The sequence below is a fragment of the Saccostrea echinata genome, unplaced genomic scaffold, assembly GCF_033153115.1.
Source record: "Saccostrea echinata isolate AGI-Se365-2 ecotype Australia unplaced genomic scaffold, CSIRO_AGI_Sech_v1 ptg000042l, whole genome shotgun sequence".
NCBI lineage: Eukaryota > Metazoa > Mollusca > Bivalvia > Ostreida > Ostreidae > Saccostrea > Saccostrea echinata.
The window spans coordinates 3,413,380-3,438,268 of NW_026889791.1; the positions used below are offsets into that span (position 1 = coordinate 3,413,380).

General features: G+C 32.6%; 1 protein-coding gene across 1 annotated transcript; it reads left to right on the forward strand.

Moving 5' to 3' along the window:
* Positions 1-168: 168 nt before the first annotated feature.
* On the forward strand, positions 169-18,413 carry LOC133201071 (kidney mitochondrial carrier protein 1-like). Its single transcript, XM_061336872.1, has 11 exons — positions 169-256; positions 1,400-1,481; positions 2,847-2,994; positions 3,491-3,585; positions 4,749-4,834; positions 6,438-6,536; positions 7,143-7,267; positions 12,300-12,360; positions 14,439-14,522; positions 16,292-16,372; positions 18,299-18,413. The coding sequence occupies exons 2-11, from the start codon at positions 1,424-1,426 to the stop codon at positions 18,335-18,337; spliced, it is 876 nt and encodes a 291-aa protein (XP_061192856.1). The 5' UTR covers positions 169-256; positions 1,400-1,423; the 3' UTR covers positions 18,338-18,413.
* Positions 18,414-24,889: the final 6,476 nt, after the last annotated feature.

Below are 24,889 nucleotides of genomic sequence, written 5' to 3' on the forward strand. Positions count from 1 at the left end.
GCCCCCCCCCCGCCCCCCTTAAATCGGCCGGTACAGAATGTTAGAATTATTACCTATTTTTAAAGTTGGTCTGTAAAATGATAGGCCTATGTAAAATGATAGGCCTAATTATGATAAAGAGTTATCTTTCGTTTCATTTACTTTCTTGGTAGCGTCTGCTCGATAACATGTGGCAGGTTAGGCCAGTATCGACCATGGTATGTCTGTTTGGATCGGGATGACGAGCGATAAGTTGACAACACAATAGAAAAGACATGTAGGTATCTCTGTTAGTAGGAGTTCAAAGTTTGTGTGAATTTGCATTTTCTTATTAGTTATATGTATAAATTAAGCCCCTGATTAGATGTTAACTTCCGAGGAAATTCGACCTGAATGGATCGTTTGATTGATCCTGCCAAACGGTATAACCTATCTTTTGAACTCCTGGTTATCTAACTGTAACAAAAATAAATCTTTCACCACTTTCTTTGGCGTATATCATTTGTTAAGGTGAAGAAGGACCCTGGGGTAGAGCACTCTTGTCACTCAAATTGAACTCTCTTTTGGGTATCATGTTTGCATGTGTAATAAGAAAGAAGAAAATTTATGTTGAATCGGGACTCAAACCCTAGACCTCTGCATCACGAGTTAGGTGCTCTCATCACTTAGCTACTCACTACCTAGGCTGATACATGTATCCACAATTAGGCTAATCTTCAAACTAGTACATTCCTCCATCCTTGAAATATATATTATCTTTCACTGTAGAAGAACACAACCGAGATTCTATAGTGACTGACAGGACTTTAAAACCGAATGTAACAGGAAAGGAAAAAAAATTTAGCTGGATTCTGAATTGCACCTTGAACCCCAGCATCACTAGTCGGATGCTTGAACCACTTAGCTACCCAGGCCAATATCTATCATCCGTATAGCCCAAGCCACTACACATGATTGTAATGGGCAACTAGCTGTTTCAAAGATTAAAATTCACACCCTCAGGTCCAGGGATCAGGCCTCAGGGTGTGGCTAAATTGATCATAAATTAAAATTTTTATACAATGTACCCATCTTCTTTACTCTTGAACTTCAATTGATAAGCTGCATGCATGGTAATGATTAGAAAGTCCTCATGAGACTGTTTGATTATATGTCACACGTACAAGAACAGAGTTCCAGTTGATGTCCGATCTGCTTACAACAGTTTAACAGTGAGTGGTCAAATGCTATAATTATGTGATTACTCAATTTTTCAACAATTTCTATTTTTTAGTACAGTGATTTATATTATGTTTGTTGAATTTTTCTATCGTTTTGATCCTCCTTCTTTTTTTGTTTGTTTGTTTGTATGTTTGTAAATCTTTGCTCCTCCGGGGGCCCAAATTGGACTAATAGAATCTTGTATATCTTGTATTTGTAGTGGTTGGTACAGAGGGGTGATAAGATGGGTGACTGGAGACCATTTGTATACGGAGGGCTGGCATCCATAACTGCAGAGATAGGTAACAGATTCTCTAATATGTACCAGTCATTACACAGTCTCTACAAAAAAATTCAAATTCTAGTCTTTATTTACTTTTTAAGTCACTTGATTCACTCAGGTAACTTATTTGTTTTATTGCTGTTTGCATTTGTGTGTTGTTTTCTATAATTAGCAAATTGTTGAATTTTTTCGGACTTCTCTGGAACTCCTGTGCTTTTTTAATTATAAATGAATATGATCAGTACAGATACAATTAATTTCTTAAAACTAACTTTTTAGGTCATACGAGTCACTCACTATTGTTATCTAATCCTGTCTGTTATAACACGTCATTCATAAACTTTTGAGCATTAATTTTCAGCTTCTTCTCTCAATTCCAATTAATTTTGGTATTTAAGGGAGCCGACTGGGGTTTTATTGTGTGAAAACTACTATAGAGAAACTCCTTAATTTTATACAATATGTACTTTACATTGACTTCAGTATACATGCCAAGTTTAGTGAAAATCTACCGTCTGGTTATTTTTTAGGGACCATCTCAAAATACAGGTATATTTACTATAGGATTATATAGGAAAATACCATTTTTTCGCACTTCGGAACAAATTATACAAATGCTACTATAGACTTTTTGCTCAAATTATATTATTTGATGGGTAATACTATATTGTACATTTTGTGCAAGAAACACAAAATTCTACCGTCTGGTTTCCAGAGGGGGGCATCTCAAAATGTCAAAATTCATGATATTTTCCTGTTTTTGTGGAGTACAACAAAACATGACAGATACCACAGATTTACATAAAAAATTATAAAAATGATTGTTAGATTCTCAATTTCCTATGTTTAAAATTTCAAGAGTATGTATTTTATACTTTTTATTTTATGGCATAATCAATGACACCTCTTAAAGAACTTTGGTTATTCATAACGTCAAAAACACACTATTACGATGTCTATCTACCCATCGTATGAAAAATCTTTTAAAAAATCATTTATTTTAAGAGGTAATTAGATATTTTAACCTGAGATTTCCTAAATTTGCTAATTTTTGTAAATTATGTAAAAATAGTTGCTTTAAAAGAGAAAATACGCTTTATTTAACTATGCTGCGCGAAGTATTGCGCAATGAAAACCCCAGACGGCCCCCTTAACTTCTGTAGGTCAATGGAAAAAATGGAAACAAAATTTGTGAATTTTTTGTTTATTGACCCTCTGGTTTCAGGGCCCATTTTCCCATTTGAAAATAAATGATTCTGCAGGAGGTGAAAATTAACATGAAGGAGATAATATTGAATAAACAAACAATTGAGAAATATATTAGATTTCCTTGTTGATTGTATTGTTGTATGTGAAAACTCAAACTAAACATGAATGTTTTCAGGTACCTTTCCTATTGACACAACAAAGACAAGGCTACAGATTCAGGGGCAGATAATTGACGCTCGGTTGTCCGAGCTTCGATACAGAGGGATGACTCATGCCATGTTGAGAATATTTCGAGAGGAGGGGCTTTCTGCACTCTACTCAGGGTAAAATGGAGAACATTTAATTCTTTTCAAATCATAAGTTTGGATTCTGTAGATTTTACCTTAAGTTATAGTTGTGTTGCTTTTTTGTGGCAGAATAAAACTAAAAATTTAATAATGTTTGAAAATAGCACATGAATGTGTATAGCAAGAAAAGGGCACAGCAATCTACAGACCTTAAAATGAAAAAAAAGGAAGGGGAAAAAAACCCCCGGAGAAATCAAAGCTGTGTGTTATCAGCTGACTGTTACTTGAAACATTCAAGTTTTTTTTTCTCGCCAGAGTTTTTTCCGAGTTAAATTTTGTGTAATGTGTCTGTCTCTTTTGGGAATCCCATATCATGTGTTGCCAAACTGTCTCTTTAATAACCCACTTTTAGCCATTAAATCCTGAACAAATATCTTTTGTTGAATTACCTCACTTACTATGGTGTGAAGAAGTGTATTAATTCCCTTTGAAGGAAACTCTGAAGTCTAGACTTATTTTTTTGTTTTTGTAGAATATCCCCAGCCATTCTTAGACAAGCTACCTATGGAACAATCAAAATTGGAATTTACCATTCACTTAAATCCATGTTAGTTGATAATCCACAAGGTAATTCTGATATACCTAGGAAAATATTACTGAACATAACTATTTCAGTACTATAACAATGTACATACATGCATATATAAAGTATATATAGTGGTCAGAATTGTACCTAAAATACAGTGTACCTAAGAATGTGGGCTAAATTTGAAGAAACTACATGTAACAGTTGTTTAATTTTTATCATATTTGTCAAGAGAATTCTTGAGGCAAGGGTTTTCATTTACTGTGAAACCACTAATTTTCATGTTTTAATTTTTGTTTTTTTGTATGATATAAAGAGACCTTAAATCGATGTCTTCCTTGAAATATTGAAATATCCTGCTAGTATCATTTTTGTCCACCAACCACGAAATTGAATCCTGGAGAATATCCTTTTTCCTCAAACTGCAAAAATTTGTCCCCACAAAAACAAGTGAATTTACATGATTGAATAAAATGTCACAACATTTTATTATTGCCCAAAGGCATGATATGAGACATATGACCTTGACCCAAGTTCATTGAGGTAAGTACAAACTAGGTCTCTGATGAGAAGACTGTGGACTTTGCTGTACACATTTGTAGCAGATGAGAATGTACTTGAAGTAAGATAACTTAAACAAGGTCAGGGGTCAGAGTTACTGGCATTGTCAATGTATACAAGGTCAGGGTTACTGGCATTGTCAATGTATACAAGATCAGGGTTACTGGCATTGTCAATGTATACAAGGTCAGGGTTACTGGCATTGTCATTGTATACAAGGTCAGAGTTACTGGTATTGTCATAAACCTAGACCAAAATGTACGATCCTCCTGGACCCTTGACTGAGGCTTGAAATGATGGGTTGCTTGTGAAGGGTCATTACTTTGTGAGCTCACTCTCGATCAGTATTGCTTGCTTTAGAATAATAGTAGTTCCAGCATGATCTTGTTATAAAATCTTTGCATTTATTTGGACAGTATGTATTTCATGTGAAAGTCATATTTTCATGATTTCGATGCAGTCTTTAGTTGAAACTTCATGACCACCACGAAATATAAATTTATAATCTATTTGATAAATATATGCATGGTACCAGTTCATGATTCCCTAGCAGTACTAGAGCCCACATTCCTGCTCATTTCATTATACTTATAATATTAATGTCAAAACTACAATTATTGCTACATGTACAGTTTTCTTCCAGAGTCAACGTTATTTATCAATGTTTGCTGTGGAATAGTAGCAGGAATTGTGTCAAGTGCAATAGCCAACCCCACTGATGTTCTAAAGGCAAGATGCTTTCAGAAAATCATGCCAACTTGCTTTCAAATACTGAGAAAATAAAACTAAGAGTGTTATTTGCATCTTATTGAAACTTATTTCTGTAAATACATACATGTACACCAGTTTTTAGCTCACCTCAACGAAGTTGGGGGAGCTTATGTAATACCCTCGGTGTCTGCGTCCCAGGTTAAGGTTTTTGGAGCAGTTTTCTTTTCAAGTACTTCTGTGGCCTATATTAGTCAGAGATGCATGGAGGATGCTTCTAGTGTGTTTCATTGTACCAGTCAAGGTTTCAGATGCTGCAATTTCAGCTAAAGAATGACCAGGTTAATGTTTTTGGAGCAGGTTAAAGTTTTTGGAGCAGGTCTCATTTCCAAGTAACTATAAGCCCTATATTGACCAAACTTGCATGGATGATACATCTAAGGATGCACACTACTGAACTTGCTTCGGATGCTGGATCTGACCTACATTTTCCAGATGAGTGACTAGGTTAAGGTTTTTGGAGTAGATCTCATTTCCAAGTAACTATAAGCCCTATATTGACCAAACTTGCATGGATGATACATCTAAGGATGCACACTACTGGACTTGCTTCGGATGCTGGATCTGACCCATATTTTCCGGATGAGTGACCAGGTTAAAGTTTTTGGAGCAGATCTCATTTCCAAGTAACTGAAAGCCCTATATTGACCAAACTTGCACGGATGATACATTTAAGGATGCACACTACTGGACTTGCTTCGGATGCTGAATCTGACCTATATTTTCCGGATGAGTGACCAGGTTAAAGTTTTTGGAGCAGATGTCATTTCCAAGTATCTATAAACCCTATATTGACCAAACTTGCATGGATGATACATCTAAGGATGTACACTACTGGACTTGCTTCGGATGCTGGATCTGACCTATATTTTCTGGATGAGTAACCAGGTTAAAGTTTTTGGAGCAGATCTCATTTCCAAGTAACTATAAGCCCTTTTGACTAAACTTGCATGGATGATACATCTAAGGATGCACACTACTGGACTTGCTTTGGATGCTGGATCTGACCTATATTTTCCAGATGAGTGACCAGGTTAAAGTTTTTGGAGCAGATCTCATTTCCAAGTATCTATAAACCCTATATTGACCAAACTTGCATGGATGATACATCTAAGGATTCACACTACTGGACTTGCTTCGGATGCTGGATCTGACCTATATTTTCTGGATGAGTAACCAGATTAAAGTTTTTGGAGCAGATCTCATTTCCAAGTAACTATAAGGCCTATCTGAACCAAACTTGCATGGATGATGCATCAAGGGATGAACAATCTCAAAACTTGCTTCAGATGCTGGATTTGACTTACATTTTCTGGATGAGTGACTAGTTTTAAGTTTTCAGATAAGTATATTCCCAAGTAACTGCAAGCCCTATCAGACCAAAATTGCATAAATGTTGCATATAGGGATGCACACTCCTAGATTATTAGTTTAGTGTGGGACTTTGCCTTACTTAAAGATAACATTCGTTGAGGTGAGCTCTGTAATCTCTGATTACCTCTGTTTGATGCTTGGAAAGAAAAGAATACTTGTGCTGCAGTTGTTCATGCTTTTTTTTTTTTAGGTTCGCTTACAAGCTAAGACAGATATAAATGACAAAGAATCCATGTTGCAAGCCTTTGGAAGGATATATAAAGAAGAAGGCATAAAAGGTCTTTGGAGGGTGTGTGTTAATTTAAACAATAAAATGCTTTTTTTTGGTGTTAGTATGGGAATTAAAGTTGCTGCTGTTGCAGAAAAAATACATAACCTGCACATAACCCTCACATAACCCAGGTAAAGCTTTTAACGTTAATGCCCATGCTAACAAACAAAGACATTTCATTGTTTAAATGTATGTATGAATATATAAACATATGAAGTAGGATTAAGTATATTTCATATTGTGTAACTGATAATCTGATATGTACATCATTGTATGTTTCATTGATGAAAGAGGCACTGCTCATGAAATCTGTAGAGTTGGCTTGCTTAGAAGCTTTAAAGTATTGATAAATGGTTGGTTTTCATAGGAAATAAAAGGGATAATATTTCGATGTAAATATAACATTGATTATTTTTTTCACTATAGCTGCAGATTTGTAACTCGCTGGTCTGAAGAAAAAAAATTGAAAAGGATGACCAGAGAGCTACAGTGCAAAAATGTGTATATTTATTGCACACAAAAAAGTGTGTTGTTTCTTGTTGAACTTTTATAGCCATGTTAAGTTGGGATAGAGAATTTTGAGCCACATTTCATCTCTAATGATACATTATCACAATGTTGTAGGGTGTGATACCCACTGCGCAGCGAGCAGCAATCATTGCTGGTGTGGAGCTTCCTGTGTACGACTTCTCTAAATACTGGATACTTAGATCGGGATATTTTGAAGATAATGTTGGTGTACATTTTATGTAAGGCTTGACTATTAATCAGTCACTTTCATTCTTCATAAATGATTTCAAAAAGAATTTATAAAGCCAACCCATACCAAAATTAAGTACAAATTAGGTACGAAAAAAAAGTACAAAAAAAGGTCACAAAAAGTATACTTTTTTCGACTAAATTTGGAACAAGAGATTTGGTCGTTCCAAATTAAGTCAAAAAAAGTATACTTTTTTTGTGCTTTATGAGAACTCAGGTTCTTGGGTACAAAAAAAAGATAATAAAAGTATACTTTTGGTACATTTCTATATTTGAGAAAAGTACAAAAAAAGTATAATTGGAAGTACAGAAAAAGTATATTCTTAAAACTAACATACAAAAGTACAAAAAAAGTACATCTGGAAAAAAGTACAAAAATGTATGAAGTACAAAAAAAGTATACTTCCAGTACAAAAAAAGTATACTTCCAGAAAGAAGTACAGAAATGTATGAAGTACAAAAAAAGTATACTTCCAGTACAAAAAAAGTATACTTCCAGAAAAAAGTACAGAAATGTATGAGGTACAAAAAAAATATACTTCCAGAGAAAAGTACAAAAATGTATGCAGAAAAAGTATAAAAATAGTACTTCTTTAGATTGATGCTTAAAAAAGTACAATAAAATGTCAAAATTAAATGAAAGTACGAAAAAAGTATACTTTTTAATTGGTACAAAAAAAGTAGGGAAAAAGCACGCCCCCCCCCAAAAAAAATATATCGCAAATACCCCCCCTTTTTTTTTAAAATACATATATATTATTTTGAAAGAACAATGAAAAACCTCAAAAATGACCATTAAGCTCAGGTTTACCAAAATGAAACCAATTAAAAGTACAAAATTGTATTTTGAAAGCATGAAATTTTAACAAAAATATGAATTATAGGGAAAAAAAATTCAGCTTATCTGAATATCAGAAAAAAAAATCAGAGAAACTGGAAATCGGGGAAATCTCTATGAAATATTAGTTACAATTCAAAAATCTTAAATGCTAGCTTTTATCAAAATTCAGAAGCATGAAACCCCACATCTTCATTACATTATTCATTATTTTCAGTACTAATCTTCCATAAATAATTTAAAGAATATATTGGAACATTAAATCATCAACAAGATTATAATTCTGTAAATAACAAGATCTGATCCTTCATAGTCTAGTAACTTATAATGCATGGTTATGTCACTGATTGATCATGCTCACAGATCATCTCTGCTCCTTCACAGTCTAGCCATCCCATCTTTCCCTCCCGTTTGAATTTTCTTGCTGACACAATTCAGTGCACTAACCTTTGACCGCATAGCAGTGTTAATGTCACCCATTTTTTCACTGATCTTCATTTGAATATGCTAAATGATTTCAGCCTTCAAGTACTTTTCCTTGGGTTCTGCAAAAAAAAGTTTAATAATCAAAGCATATTTTTTTCAGTTTTAAATCAAACATGTTCTCAAAAAGCAGCATTCCTGTGCTTAATACATGGCAGACTGACATATAGAATCATATATTCAGTTTAATATTCAAATAACTTGAAAACCAATTAAAACTCAAAATTCTTATGTGAAAATCCAAAAAATTAACCCCCGATCATCCCTATCACTTATAAAGTTTTAAAATAAGTCTTTTCAGTGCATGAGTATATTAAGGACAGACAAGCGGCGAAGCCTACTAATTTGATACGTCTATTTTGTAATTTACAGAAATCAAATTAGATTAATATGTACTTACTGATGATAAGATACACTTAAATCGTTGAAGCATTTTCCTATGGCTCTGCATGTTAGTGAGATGCTCAGGCAAAAAACACATGCATGCACTGCTGAAAATTATAAAAGAAAAATCAGGTAACTTGAATGTTTAAGAACTTCTCCGGCATTACATCCACACACAAACATTTAATTATTTTCATTTTTTTAAACCTGACAATGATTTTGAAAAATTGTTAAGTGAGTTTGATATCCCTGTCTAAATTCCTAATGTTATATGAGCAAATAGAAAAATAATCATGTGTCTCAATATTATGTTTATATACCCCCCCCCCCCACCTTTAAGTTCTTTTCACCCAGGAAAGATGATCAGTATAACTATGCAGTTCAACTTTAAATTTTTCAGATACAGGTAAATGCTGATACTTTTTGCTTGTTTAATCAACCACATGATTATTACTACCCCTTCACCCCCCCCCCCACTACCAACCACATCACACAAACGATCCTCACTTTTAACATGTTTAACAAAAATCCATTACTTTTACTAACTTTAATCTTACAAAATTCAGTAGATTTGATATGTATTTTTTTTTCATCATGCCAAGACTTAGCTAGGCTACAGTAAATGTTCCCAGATACTGACCAATGCTGACTGTATTATAAACCTATTGCATGAATTATACTGAAATATTTGAAGAATTGAATATATCAAGGAACTAAATGATTCATGTTACATTGAGCCAGAGAAAAAGCATGTTTCAGTATGTTAACTTAAGTTTATATACATCGTCATACTGATCAAAACAAACCAGAAATCGAAGACACAAATGTCCACAATTACGTAAAATCTACATTGAAATTCTCCACTGAATACATTTCTAAAGTGGTAAAATGCATTTCCTGATAACAACATATAAAATTTAAATATAAATATAGTCTTACCGACTTCTTTATCTCCTTTTTGTTCTCGGCATTTCCATCCCACCAATTTTCAAATCGTCTCTGAAAAAAATCCGCGCTTCGTCGTTGACCAATCGTAGATTTCGTAAGAATCACGTGATCAAAAAAGGAAATAAATAATTACTAAATTAGTTCAAAAAAACACAAAAAAACTCCCGTAATAATGTTTTTTAAGTCATCAAATTTATTTTAAAGCCGTTTTCTATGTAATACTCGATAGGTAGCTTTACCATCATCGTGATCGCCAGTACGTTTTATGATCGTCGTCGCCATTTTGTTTGTTTGTTTGTTTTTAATGAAATTATTTTATTTAATAAAGCCACAAGAAATTCTGAATGCCCTTGTTAACTGCTAAAACATCCTAATCAAACTGGCAGTCTTCATTCTCAATGTCGAAATATCTATTACAGCATGGAATTTTGCACATGCTACTTAAATAAATCGTGTACATGTAAACATGACGAAGTTCCTTGTGATAAATAAAACGATGGGCATGGTGCATCTTGGAGGCTTTTGTATTTATATTCGTGCCTTCCTATTTCCGTTTTTAATTATTAAAATATATAGCACTATATAAACTCTATTTTACTTTTATTAAATAAATTTAGCCCACATTTCTCATTAATCATGCGAATCCGTTTTATTTACCATGATAGCCAAATCTATTACAGGTTCACCAAATCTTATTGTGAAATATGCAACTTCACAAGTTTCCACTAGTCTAGACAACAAAGGTCATTGAGTACAAACACCTGTGTCACTTGAAATCAACATGGTTTGCAAACGAGAGAGAGAGAGAGAGAGAGAGAGAGTTGTGAAATATATCTGGACTACTTGTTCATGTTGGTATATAGAATTCCCTTTGCAGAATATTGTAGAAGATTTCCCATTAAATAATGTTACATTTTTGTATTTCCCGAGAGAGAGAGAGAGAGAGGAGGGGGAGATAATTACTCAAGACTATTCAGATTTACAATGTAATTTACAGAAGGTTCACTAGATCTTGATGATTATAATATAACATGAATAATTTAGGACTTCTGTTGAACATAAAATGGACATTGTATGATAAAAATATTGATACATGCATATAAGACTACCCCCCCCCCCCTTCCTAATTTTCAGAACTAAAATATTTTGTAGGATGAAGAGAGAAGACTAAAGGAGCAATAACATTTTATTTTATTCCCTGTGAATTATTCAACTGAATCAATAATCTTAAAACCATTGGCATTTGTAACAATAATGTTGACCCCCCCCCCTTTCCTGCAACAAATATACATATATCTATACTCTCATGCTAATAACATAATTGGATTGTGAATGCTCACAAAAGAATAAAACCATATTAAATCACAAGAATAATGTAATTAATAATTTTTATATGAACAAATTGTTCATTTGATAAAAACTGTGTTCTACACCCCCTGTCTTTTTCCACATTTTTTTTAAACACTTTATATCAACATCATACATAGATTGTAATATCATTTCATCACTTTACAGTTTTTTTTAATTATTGAATAATCTGCTTGAAATTTCAAAATTAATTTTTAACACTGCAATGAGAAAAAAGCTAAATCCAAATTAGGTACATAAAAAAATACATCCTTATTTTACCAATTTTGCCAAAAAAGTTTAAGTCCCAGAAAAGTACATTTTTAGTACAGTGAAAAAAGACTAAGTCCAAATTAGGTAATAAAAAGTACATCCTTATTTTACCGATTTTGCCAAAAAAGTTTAAGTCCCAGAAAAGTACATTTTTAGTACAGTGAAAAAAGACTAAGTCCAAATTAGGTACAAAAAAAGTACTGTGGAAAAAAACTAAGTCCTAAAAAGTACAAAAAAAGTACTGTGGAAAAAAACTAAGTCCAAATAAAGTACAAAAAAAGGTCATCAGCTTTCAGAGGCTATCTGGCCCAGTACAAAAAAAGTATACTTTTTCTGACCTTTTTCTAAAAAGCACAAATTTATATAGTATAAAAGTAGCATTAAAGTATACTTTTTTGTACTTTATTTTGGTATGGGAAGTAGCATCATCAAAGTTATGCATTATCCATTTGTAGGACATTTTGATACAATAATGCAATAAGATATATTTAGAAATTCAGTTTCAAATTGTTTGCATGAAGAAAAAATGTTAGTTTGAAATTTAAATATCAGAAATAGCTATCAAGGACCCTTATTTGCTTATGAATGTGGTAATTTATAGATAAATTGCTTTGCCATTTGTGTGTACTTTTGCATTTGTTTTATTTACAAGTCAAGCTTTTTTTTGTACCTTTTGCTAATGAATGTGGTAATTTATGAATATATTGCTTCGCCATTTATATGTATTTTTGTATTTGTTTTATTTACAGATCAAGCTTTTTTGCAGGATTAGCCGGTGCTATATTTTCCACTCCAGTTGATGTTATCAAGGTAGGTATTTTATTACATGTACAGTAAAACATGGTTTATACAGCGAATTTTACAAGATATAATTCTATTTTCAGATATTTTATTTGGATTATTAAGAATTCATGCTTTACTGTGAATTGATTTTCATTCTCTATAGTTTTAAAATATGACACATATTGGATATTAAATAACATAATTTTTGTTTATAACAAAACTTTGCTATAAGCATTTTTTACTGTATAATGTATTTTCCAGTCAGCAAGGTAGGTATTCTATTAAACAAAGTATAGTTTCTAGATGTTGAATGTTCCCAAGTTGATCTAATACTTGGATTGGAGCTTTTTTTATTTTACAGACCTATCAATTAGACATATATCAGAGATGTGCATAGCTCTTGGATTTTGATTTTTGATAATTTAAGAAAAAAACCCCTCAGTTGTTGAAAGTCAATTTCATGAAAAATATTGCATACAGGATCCATTGGTATTGGGAAGTCCTTTCCTACAGTTTTCAGAATAGAAAGCTTTTATAATTTATGTGAGAAATAACAGTAGGCCCTACTGTTCACACAAAAGAAAACATGGTTTGCCATCACATTGTAAGCTTTCCCCTTGGTATTTTATGCATGTATACTCATTACTGCAAATTATTTATGGGATCAAGTGTATTGTGGAGTATAACTATGGAATGCCATAACTGCCTGAAGGTCACTTTCACATTATATGAGGTGGTAAAACCTTTATATGTAGTGGTGAAGTCATTATATATAGTGGTAAAATCATTATATCCATTGATAACTTTATTATAGGCAGTGGTTTTATCATTATATACAGTGGCAATGTCATAATATGTAGTGGTTAAATAATGTAATGAAGTGATAATATCATTATATTATGCTGTAAAATCATTATATGCAGTGGTTAATCCATTATATACATTAATGAAATCTTTATATGATGTGATAAGTTCAATATATACAGTTATAGACATAGTCTGTGTGAAACACATTATTTTTTAAAAGGATATAAGCAGTTTGATAAAGAATACTGGTTACTGTCTGATTTATATATGCGTGTAGTAAATAATTTGATATAAGATTTTCCGTTCCATTCCGCTTTCGTTCCGTTTTCCAATTCTCGTTTTAGCAACACTCGTTTTAAACTGGAACTCATCATGGTTTTTACTTCTTAAGAGGACCAGTTTAGATGATGATAAAGAAGTTACCACTGCATAACATGAAACGACTAAAGCATATAAAGAATTGACCACTTCATATAAAGAATTAACAATGACATATAATTATTAACCACCTCATATAAAGATGTTACCACTGCATAGCATGGTTTTGAAATATATATAATAATTTTACTTTATAATGTAATGATGTTAGTACTGCACATAATAAATTTTTCACTTCATGTAAAGGTGTCGCACTGAATGAAATGAACTTGGCACTGCACATGCAACGTGTTTCATATAATGTAATGATTGCACTATCACACAAACTATGTTTGTAAATGTATATATTGGACTTATCACATCATAGAAAGATTTCATTAATGTATATAATGGAATAACCTCTCATATGATGATTTTACAGCATAATGTAATGATATTATCACTTCATTACATTATTTAATCACTACATATAATGACATTGCCACTGTATATAATGATAAAACCACTGCCTATAATAAAGTTATCAATGGATATAATGATTTTACCACTATATATAATGACTTCACCACTACATATAAAGGTTTTACCACCTCATATAATGTGAAAGTGACCTTCAGGCAGCTATGGTGTTCCATATATAGCACCATTCAAAAATGATGAAAACAACCTCAGTTTTATTAAACTTTTTTTTTTAGATAAGGCAGATGGAATGGACTGCTCATTTTTCACTTAATTAGAAAGAACTGTTTTCAAATGCAATCTACTTGCAATGCACTTTATTTATTGTTTGATTCAAATTGTTTACAATATAAATGCTCAAAAATAAAATAAACAACACATTTTCATTTAATTATTCATCAAGTAAAAAGATTTCATAAGCTATATGAAAAGATCATATAATCTTTTTTTTTTCATGACAGACAAGAATGATGAACCAAAAAAACCTAAAGGAAAAGACTTTGTCTTCAAAGATTTACTCCTCTTCCATTGATTGTGCTATACAGGTAAATGTCACTCCTCCATTGATTGTGCTATACAGGTAAATGTCACTCCTCTATTGATTGTGCTATACAGGTAAATGTCACTCCTCCATTGATTGTGCTATACAGGTAAATGTCACTCCTCCATTGATTGTGCTATACAGGTAAATGTCATTCTTCTATTGATTGTGCTATACAGGTAAATGTCACTCCTCCATTGATTGTGCTCTACAGGTAAATGTCACTCCTCCATTGATTGTGCTCTACAGGTAAATGTCACTCCTCCATTGATTGTGCTCTACAGGTAAATGTCACTCCTCAATTGATTGTGCTCTACAGGTAAATGTCACTCCTCCATTGATTGTGCTATACAGGTAAATGTCACTCTTCCATTGATTGTGCTATACAGGTAAATGTCACTCTTCTATTGATTGTGCTCTACAGGTAAATGTCACTCCTCCATTGATTGTGCTCTACAGGTAAATGTCACTCCTCCATTGATTGTGCTCTACAGGTAAATGTCACTCTTCTATTGATTGTGCTCTACAGGTAAATGTCACTCCTCCATTGATTGTGCTATAGAGGTAAATGTCACTCCTCCATTGATTGTGCTATACAGGTAAATGTCACTCCTCCATTGATTGTGCTATACAGGTAAATGTCACTCCTCCATTGATTGTGCTGTACAGGTAAATGTCACTCCTCCATTGATTGTGCTATACAGGGGTAGACAAATAGAATTTTGCAGTACTTGCCCTCGGACAGGTTACCATAGTAAAATTACCATAGTAAAATTACTAAACAATAAAAAGGTCTTAAAGCCATTTCTTTTTTGACATGACATCCATAGCTGTTATGTTTTACATCTTGTGTATATTTTAACAACACATGAATGGAAAAACTCTAGAGGAGTTCTGAACGAGTATTCGATGTAGTGGTCAACAGCAGCAAAACATGATTCATAATATTTTAACCAACAGCTGTAGAACAAACAACATTTGAGAATATGTTTTTTTGTTAACAGGAAAACTACTTGTCCACGGGCAGGTAGCACTTATCAAATAACTTGCCCGCCAAACAAAATTGGTTGTCCTGGGGGTTGGGCAGTGCTATTTGTCTAGTCCTGCTATACAGGTAAATACTCCCTCTCCAAACAGTAAACAACAAACAACCAATCAATTACTCTCCCTCTATTGATTGTTCTATTCAGCTAATTACTTTTCCTCCATTGATTGTGCTATACAGGTAATTATTTCTGCCCCTCCTGTATAAAAAGATAATTATTTCTGTCCCTCTTGTTATATAAGGTAATTATTTCTGCCCCTCCCATAATAAAAGATAATTATATCTGCCCCTCCTGTAATATAAGGCAATTATTTCTGCACTTCCCATAATATTAGGTAATTATTTCTGCCCATCCTCTAATATAAGGTCATTTCTTCTGCCCCTGTAATATATGGTAATTATTCCTTCCCCTCCTGTAATAAAAGATAATTATTTCTGCTCCTCCTGTAATATAAGGTAATTATTTCTGCCCCTTCTGTAATAAAAGGTAAGTATTTCTGCCCCCCCCCCCCAATTGTGCTTTACACATCTACTTATTGTTTGTTGTCATAAACCAATCAGTCAAACTTGCATACTCTACCTGTATTGTGACAATTTAAAAAAAATTAATAATGGTAATTGTTTAGATTTTACATGATCATTGAGAAAAAATAGTCAAGAATGAGTGATGATTTTCAGTATTTGCTGAATAAATTTATTTTGTCCATCTATAAACTTTTTCTTTGCAGACAACAAAAACAGAAGGATTTATGGCTCTGTATAAAGGTTTCGTCCCTATTTGGGTCAGGCTGGGTCCATGGAATATTATTGTATCCTTCATAATATTTCTGATAGAAATGTTAATTAGTTTATTAAGGTTTTTTTTTTATAAGAAAGTCAGTGCAAAGGGGTTATCACTGGCATAGAAAATTTAATGATTATATATTATTCTTATAATGAAAGATAGATAGATCTGCTTCTGATATGTATTGTTTTTAATTTAGTGGGCTTTGAGTTTGAATACTGTTCGTTATCTCCGTATTTCATAGATATAATAATGAACGTCAGAAGAAAGTGGAAATTTGAAATACAGTACAGGCTGTTCTGGCATTTGTAGATCTATTCTTAGACAACGGTGTATTTTTAACGTATATATACGTAGTTCCGATGAAAAAAAAACAAAGGTATAACAAAACATTTATTTACTGTGTTCTTGGGCGAAATGCGTTTTGTCGACCCTCGAACCAAACTGTTTGCCTTCAGCCTCACTGCCTGTCAGCCTCAGGCAAACAGTTTTGTTTTGGGGTCTGACAAAACGCATGTTGCCCTCGACCCGAGTCAAAAATGTAAAATATTTCATGGTAACAATTTCTTTGACAGTTAAGGTTTATTCTTTGGGATAAAAAAAAAACTGTCATACATTAAATTACTTAAGAAATACATATACGAAGGTTGTCCATGAAGTTTGGACAGATGCTATTATAATTTTCTTAATAAAGTCCACACTGGCAAACTTGTACGATGATATTTTAAAATAGACCATGATTTTGTAAATATATAAAAATTAAAACAATGCCACTATTTTACAAACGGTACAGGTGTAAATACTTTGTACATGTAAATGCAAGCCGCACTGCCCAGTCTGACGTAAAGCTAATTTCAATTAAATCAATTATGGTCTATACATAAATATTATTGCACACGTTTGGCAATGTGGCATAATGAAGAAAATTACAATTTCAAACCAATAAACTAAATTTATTGCAATAATTTCAAGTTGTTTGAATAAATATTTTGTCTCTGAAGTCCTTTCAGCCATATTAAAACCTTTTTTTTATGATTGGACGTTGTTCCGTTCGGATGGCCAAAATCACTTTTTCTGTTAATTTTTGAAACATTTTTCTTGCTGAATTTACTTAATATTTTCACTGTTGTATAGTAGGCGATACTAAAGATATTAGAAAATGACGATAGCCACTTTATTTGCGAAATATTTACTTTTTGTTAAGCTTTGACTTATTTTATAAAGAAAATAATCATTTTAATCAGAACACTTTATTTAAAAGTTTATGACATTTTAAAGACCGCGATTTTTACAAAAATATTAAGTTCAAACAATAAAAACCAAATTATTTTGAATTGGATTTTCATAACAAATATCTAGGTATACAGTAAGTATATCTAGAACCATTCGTTTTGACAAAAAGTCCAGGAACTCTATGGACAACCCTCATAGTACTGCTTTTCGTTTGTGACAAGAAATATAAGATGGACAAATTTTGTGCATTTTATGTCCATCATAAAATCTTTTTTGAGCTGATTATGTCGACCAAATGCAGCAAGCTCTCTACAGAATGAAGTGGATTTCACATATTTAAAATGTACAATTAGAGTTTTACGGTATTAAATGAGAAATATATTGCAAATAAAGAATATGATATCTTTGTACCATATAACATTATTTTCTAGTATAAAATCTAGTAGGAAATTTATTCTCGGTGATATTTTTGAGTAGTTTTGAGAACAAGGCAAATAATTATGAATAAAATGTCAGCAGCAAATGGAGGAAATAGATTAAGTGAAGTAAACAAAGTAATTGATTTATAGGGTCGTTTTCCAGTTTAGAAATTAGAGTTACACCCAGTTTAAATGGTGAAAGCTAGACTTTTGTGGTCTATTGGTCTCAGATCAGATCTACCTTAATATTTCTCTCCATATAAAATTTATTTCCATAATTTCCTTAACTATTTCAACAGTTTTTCATGACTTATGAACAGCTGAAGAAAGTTAAATGAGTTGTCAAGAGGCATATTTGGTAAAATTTAGAGTTATAGAAAATTACTTATTTGTGGGAAGTTCATAGGATTTTTTTTTAAAATAAAAAAGGCTTTATTTTAAAGTTAATATAGTTATGTGTATTGAAAAATAATAAACTACATGGATAAAGCAAATATAAAAGCACACAATTATAGATATTGTATTTTACTAGTGCAATATGTTAAATGATTTGTTAATAAAGTTTTTGAATTCAATGAATGGTGTTGCCATGTTTACTAAAAGTAGCCTTAACGTGGCTTAACTTGTTACTTAACAGTACTGCTCCTAAACTTTAGTTTGATGTCAATAAAAATGGTTACACAAATGCATTTTTGTTTTTATGCCCCCGTAATCGAAGATTCGGGGGCATATAGTTTTTGCCCTGTCCGTCCATTTTTCTGTCTGTCTGTCTGTTTGTCCGCAAAAACTTTAACCTTGCCCATAACTTTTGATTGGTTGAAGCTATGTCTTTCATATTTCACATGTGTATTCCTAGTGACAAGGCTTTTCTTTGGGTACCATAAAATTTGACCTTGGAGTTTGACCCACTTCTGCAAAAAAAATTTTTAGACTTTAACCTTGGCCATAACTTTTGATTAGTTGGTGCTAGGGCTTTCAAACTTCATATGGGTATACAGTAAAACTCGGTTATAACGAAGTCACTTGGACCTGTGAAATTACTTCGCTATACAGTAAAACTGTGACCTGTGAAATTATTATATCCGTAATTCGTTATTTCCGTAAAAGGAATTCGTTAAATTTATACAACTGAGGATCCAAAATAACTTCGCTATATCCGTGTTCGTACTAAACGAGTTTTACTGTACCTTGTGACAAGACCTTTCTTTGGATACCAACAACTTTAACCCTTTGACCTTGACCTTCAAGTTTGACCTACTTTGAAAAAACGTTAACCTTGGCCATAACTTTTGAACAATTGGTACTAGGGCTCTCTTACTTCACATGTGTAATCCTTGTGACAAGGCCTTTCTTTGAATACCAAAAAACCTTGACCTTGGAGTTTGACCTACTTTTGAAAAACTTTAACCTTGACCATAACTTTTAAATAGTTGGTGGTAGGGCTTTCATACTTCCCATATGTAATTCTTGTAACAAGACCTTCCATTGGATACCAACATCTTTGACCTTGAACTTGGAGTTCGACCTACTTTTGGAAAACTTTAACCTTGGCCATTACTTTTGAATAATTGGTGTTAGGGCTTTCATACTTCACATATGTAATCCTTGTGACAAAACCTTACTTTAGATATCAACAAATTTGACCCTTTGACCTTGAAATTTGACCTACTTTTGAGAGACTTTAACCTTAGATATAACTTTTGAACGGTTAGTGCTAGGGCTTTTATATTTCACATGTGTATTTCTTGTGAGAAGGCCTTTCCTTGGGCACCATTAATTTTGACCATTTGAACTTGACCTTGATGTTTGACTTACTTTTGAAAAACTTTAACCTTTTCCATATCTATTCAATGGTTGCTGCTAGGATTTTCATATTTCACATGTATATTCCTCGAGACAAGACCTTACTTTGGGTACCAACATATTGGATTTGCGTTTGAGAAAGTTTAACTTTTGTTATGAGTTGCCATACGGGGGCATCAATGTTTCACAAACACATCTTGTTTTATATGGTTTTTGATTGCGATTTATATATATATATATATATATATATATATATATATATATATATATATAAGTTAAGAACATTGCTCATTAGAATAATGAACACTTTTTAGTTCCTTAAAATCCAGGAGTAAAGAACAAGATTTTATGTGAAATGTATCGCATCATACATGTATATGACCAACTTTGTCCCACTAAGCCTTGGGCCTGAAAATAAGGGCCTTTATATTGCAACTACTTGTATTGAGGAAGATTCTTGAAGATCGCATTAATTTTCATGGTTTTAGCATGGCCACATCCATCAGTCCTCATGGAGGCAGAGGCTGTGAAATTCAAAATGTTTGCATACGTGCTTTGAAATTGGTTCGGAGAAGTTAAAAAAACGTTCAAAAAGTAATAGACTGACGCAAAATGCACGACGGCAGACGAAAAAAAAGGTTAGAAATAGGTCAAGTGAGTGATTCAGTTGACTTAAAACTAATCCTGTTTTGTAGTTCCAGTTTCTTCTTGGAACCTTACAAAAGTCACGGAGAACCGTTTAACACTAAATGATATTGTTCTTATTGACAAGTGACGCTGGGTACTCTAAACATTAATTTTCCAATATCGGCGAAAAATTAATTAACACCTGTTAATGAGATATAAGTCGTGATATTATCACCTGTCACATCTTCCTATAAGAAATTTGTTCTTATGTAGGTTATCATATACATATCTTCAATCATCTACATGTGGCTGCATTTCCGAAATCAAGAAACAAAGCCATTACTCGTTATTGCACGAATGTGAGCAGTTTTCTAGATGTTCAGTTTTGACTTTTATTCATATATATGCTATAATTTGTAAAACTTTTGGAAGGATTTGTCAGCGATGCATCATCAGACAATGCAGGTAATTTTTTTTAAAAAATAATCTACTGATTTAATTACTTGTTATGACTTTTGCTTTACATCTTTGTACATGAGCGAAATATTATAGGAACCAATTCTTATGAAGAATGAAGTACATTTGCAAACTTCTTGTGATTTTACACATTTAACAATGAATATGCTTTTTTTTCTATTGAAATGTTGAGCATTTTGGCGCCTAAAAGGCTAATAAAACTTTCATAAGCCACTGTGGTTTATATTATTTTAAAGTAGTCAGTAGTTGTAAGTAGGGTCATAAATCTTCGGGTTTTTTTTTTAATAAACGTACCCAGAAATACGCAAAAATTAAAAGGGTGGATTTTAGAAAATAAATGCATGTAATATACATGTAGTCATAAAATATTTAATGAAATCTGATATATTACACCTTCATTGATTTAAAGGAGATGGGTGAACAAGGCGTGTAGAAAGCCTATAACTTCAAAAATTTAAAAACCATATTTATTTTGTGAATTTAGTATTTAGAGTAAAGTTCTCACTATTGAATTTTATGAAATTATGATAAACAACCTTTTCTTAGGAAAAACAAATCTGTTTAAAAAAAGTGGTATTCGTGGGGTTCGAACCATAGCAATAAATATGCTGAGTATCATTTTCCTTTGAGACTAACACGCTAACCACTATGCAACACAGCTCCTGGAGAAGAGTGGCATTTAAATCATGTTTTGTGATATGACCTTTGACTAAATGGACTTCAAGTATTTCTTAGAAAGATGCAAATGTTGTGTCATGAAAGTGTATTTTTAAGGTATAGTGGTTCCTTGATCCATGATTTTGTTAACCAAAAAATGTACATTTTTACGCAAACTTTGAGGATAAACTTTCAAAAAAATGGAGCGAAGACCCACTAATAGTGAAAAATTATATTATAATATGAGAAAATGGTCCTTTTAGCCCTCTTTAGTGTGTGTATGCTATTTCAAAGGCAAATAATTTCAATCTTTGTGAGATTTTTGCAAATTTTGGAGATTTCGCATAAAATATACTTTAATGTTAGATGAAATATCACAGAAATTTTTTTATAGTTGAGATTTAATTTTTCAATTCATGTTTGAAGCACTATAGGCATTTCGCTCGCCTTGTTCGTCCATCTTCTTGAACTAGTTGCTCTTTGTTCACTGAAAAGCACTAAGGATTAATCAACAACTAACAAATGAAATTCTCAAGACAATCCAGACATAGGTACCCCCCCCCCAAAAAAAAAGAATGAATTAAAACTGTTTACCTTGCCATCACAGATTTGTCTGTTCAGATTGCAAATCGTTAACTTTTTTAAAGTATTTGGTAATTTTTCCACCACATTTCTGCTTAATTTCGTAAATGAGCGAGGAATCAATTGCGTTAATTAAAATATCTTTTAAAAATGACTTCAGCTTGCAAATCGTTAATTTTAAAAGTATTGGACAATTTTCTACCACATTTCTGTTTAAATTCCTTAAATGAGCGAGGAATCAATTGCGTAAAAATTTCTTTTTAAAAAAATGACTTTTTTTAAATTAACCTTCCTCTTCTTTCATGTAGAACATCTTGTACAATTGTAATTTGTCCACTTATACGGGACTTGGAAGACAATGCATGTTTATAGTTATAACCTTGTTCATAGTTCCTTTTTTTTCCGTACATGACACAGTAGTTATAGTTTAGCCTAGCTGCCAAACTGTAGCGTTATGGTTATGGTCAAAGACTAAAATATAAAAACATAACGCTACAGTTATGCAGCTAAGTTTAGCCTTACGGTGTTAATTACCCGGATCCAGCAGAAGTTCGATTTATGAGTTAACAGATTGGCAGTTTACTTCTGTTCTGAATTGTCTATCCAGCATCACAGGCAAATTATCAGGGGGGGTGGGGGGGGGGGGGCTTTTCTCCGAACGTTATCGTTTACTGTTAATTTAGAAATAAAATGTTTTCAAAGGCTAATTACCCCCCCCCCCCCAATTTTTGTTGCAGTATAGTTAAATCCTACAGTGTCTGTTGTGGGAAAAGTTCGAATCGTATCCCCCTCCCTTCGAAAAAGTTGGAAATATAATCCCCTTTTCCCCCTCAACTTTCCTTTTTTAGTCAAACATAACTTGAAAAACTCTTGCATCAAATCCAAAATAATATTAATTCTAGAATATCAGTGAAATTGCAATATTGAATAAGTAATACTTTTTTTTTAATTTCCAATATGATGCAATTATTTCCCGCATTAGTCTGTATGTGATTTGTATTCACAGAATTTCTCTGAGTATCAGTGGAAGTTAATTTATACTGAAAATGTGTAATTACATATTATGAACATTTCTACTCTGAATTTTCTGGGTTATAGTTTTAATATTTTTCATTAATACACAACAAAATTGCCACTTTTCTTAAGTATTAAGAATAAAATTAAAACATGTGAAAGCGCAAGGATGTGTCAATCCAACGAGTCCAGGAATTTGAAGTTTTAATAACTTCGAGGTGAAATAAGATTTTTATTATATTTTAGTATGAAATGCTAAAGCGACATATAAGTCATGAAATTATACAGAAAATTTGAGAAAATATTAACTTCATATCGGTGTCCAAGCACCTTTAAGTAAAAAGAAACAGTAAAAAGATAACTGAGAGGCCATTGAAATGTACATGTACCTACCGTTCAGTCGACGGAATGGTCACTGAATAACCCCTGAAAGGTCAAGAAGAAACTCCTTTCAGTAACATTTCAGTGGATATTTGGAGTAACTTCATTCTGTGAACTTTAAGTTTCTCATACCACATAACCACTGAAAGGTCACTGACAGATTCCTTTCAGTAACATTTCAGTGGATTATATGGAGTAATTTCATCCTGTGAGCTTCACGTTTCCCATACCACTCAGTGTATATATATATAAGTTGTCTTTCCTTAGTTAAAATCTCGAGGTGGCATGTCAGATTCGCTTTCCCGCAAAACATGTCTCTCTGTGTTAACATCAGAAAATGAAATTGAAAGTAGGAGAACTCCCCACAGGCACATTGTATGGGGGCACTTTTTTCTAAACATAACTTTTTACTATTGAAAATGTTCATGGAAAGGCCGGTTGCCTCCCCCCCTTTTTGTTGGAGTATAGTCAACTAAGGGTAATGTAGTAGCGTCTGAATAAAATTTGGTACTGAAAGAAGTTGGAACCTACACCCACCCACCCCACCCCCTACGAAATAGGATTTTCGAGTGGGCAAGTTTTTTTTTCTCTCAGGAAAGTTGATTTTTTTCTCTGGCTGCCCCCTCCCTTTCAAGAACAAAACTACAGTGTACGTCCCTGTTCCAGACTGTTATAACACAGAAAAATAATTTTACCGATTTTCTTAAATTACATCTGCCAAGCAATTTTTAAGGGAACATACTCCCTATCAACAAGTATGAGGCTCAGTTTAGTAAATTATCACATTTTTTTAATTCAAGTCTGCAAATTAAGGAACATCTGATGTAGATTCCAATCCATTCAAAATCATGGCCTCCGTGGATAGGTTAATATATCTTTTACTGGAGCCAAATTACACTGTACACATTGTGAAATGTTGGAAACAGAAGGTCACTATTTTTATTTAGTAAACTTGATATATTGACATTCCTTTCTCAGAATTTTTTTGTCCAAGATATGGGCAGAAATGATGACATAAAATGGGTTTTAAGTTTTACACGTGAGGAAGTCATTTAAAAATTTCTAAAGCTCAACAAACATAGAATACTCGATTTAATATGCAAAACATTCTCGGAGCTAATAGATTTTTATATTTTTTTAATGACTTAAAATGTAAACTGATTCAGCAAATTTACTTTTATAACCTCATATTCGATGGACATTCATAATATTTACTGCTTACTACGGGTTGTATTTGAAAGATTTCTTTTGCAGAACAATGCATTTCCAGTTTCATTCGGGGATCATAATCAAAACACCTACTCTCGTGGCCTTTCAACATTCGACTACAGAGACAGAACGAGCAATGG

Bases quoted from the DNA above. Each gene is read 5' to 3' on its own strand.
- LOC133201071 (XM_061336872.1), top strand. From the start codon at position 1,424: ATGGGTGACTGGAGACCATTTGTATACGGAGGGCTGGCATCCATAACT. The intron at 3,586-4,748 runs GTAATTCTGATA...GTTTTCTTCCAG, and splicing joins GTTAGTTGATAATCCACAAG to AGTCAACGTTATTTATCAAT. The intron at 12,361-14,438 runs GTAGGTATTTTA...TTTTCATGACAG, and splicing joins CTCCAGTTGATGTTATCAAG to ACAAGAATGATGAACCAAAA.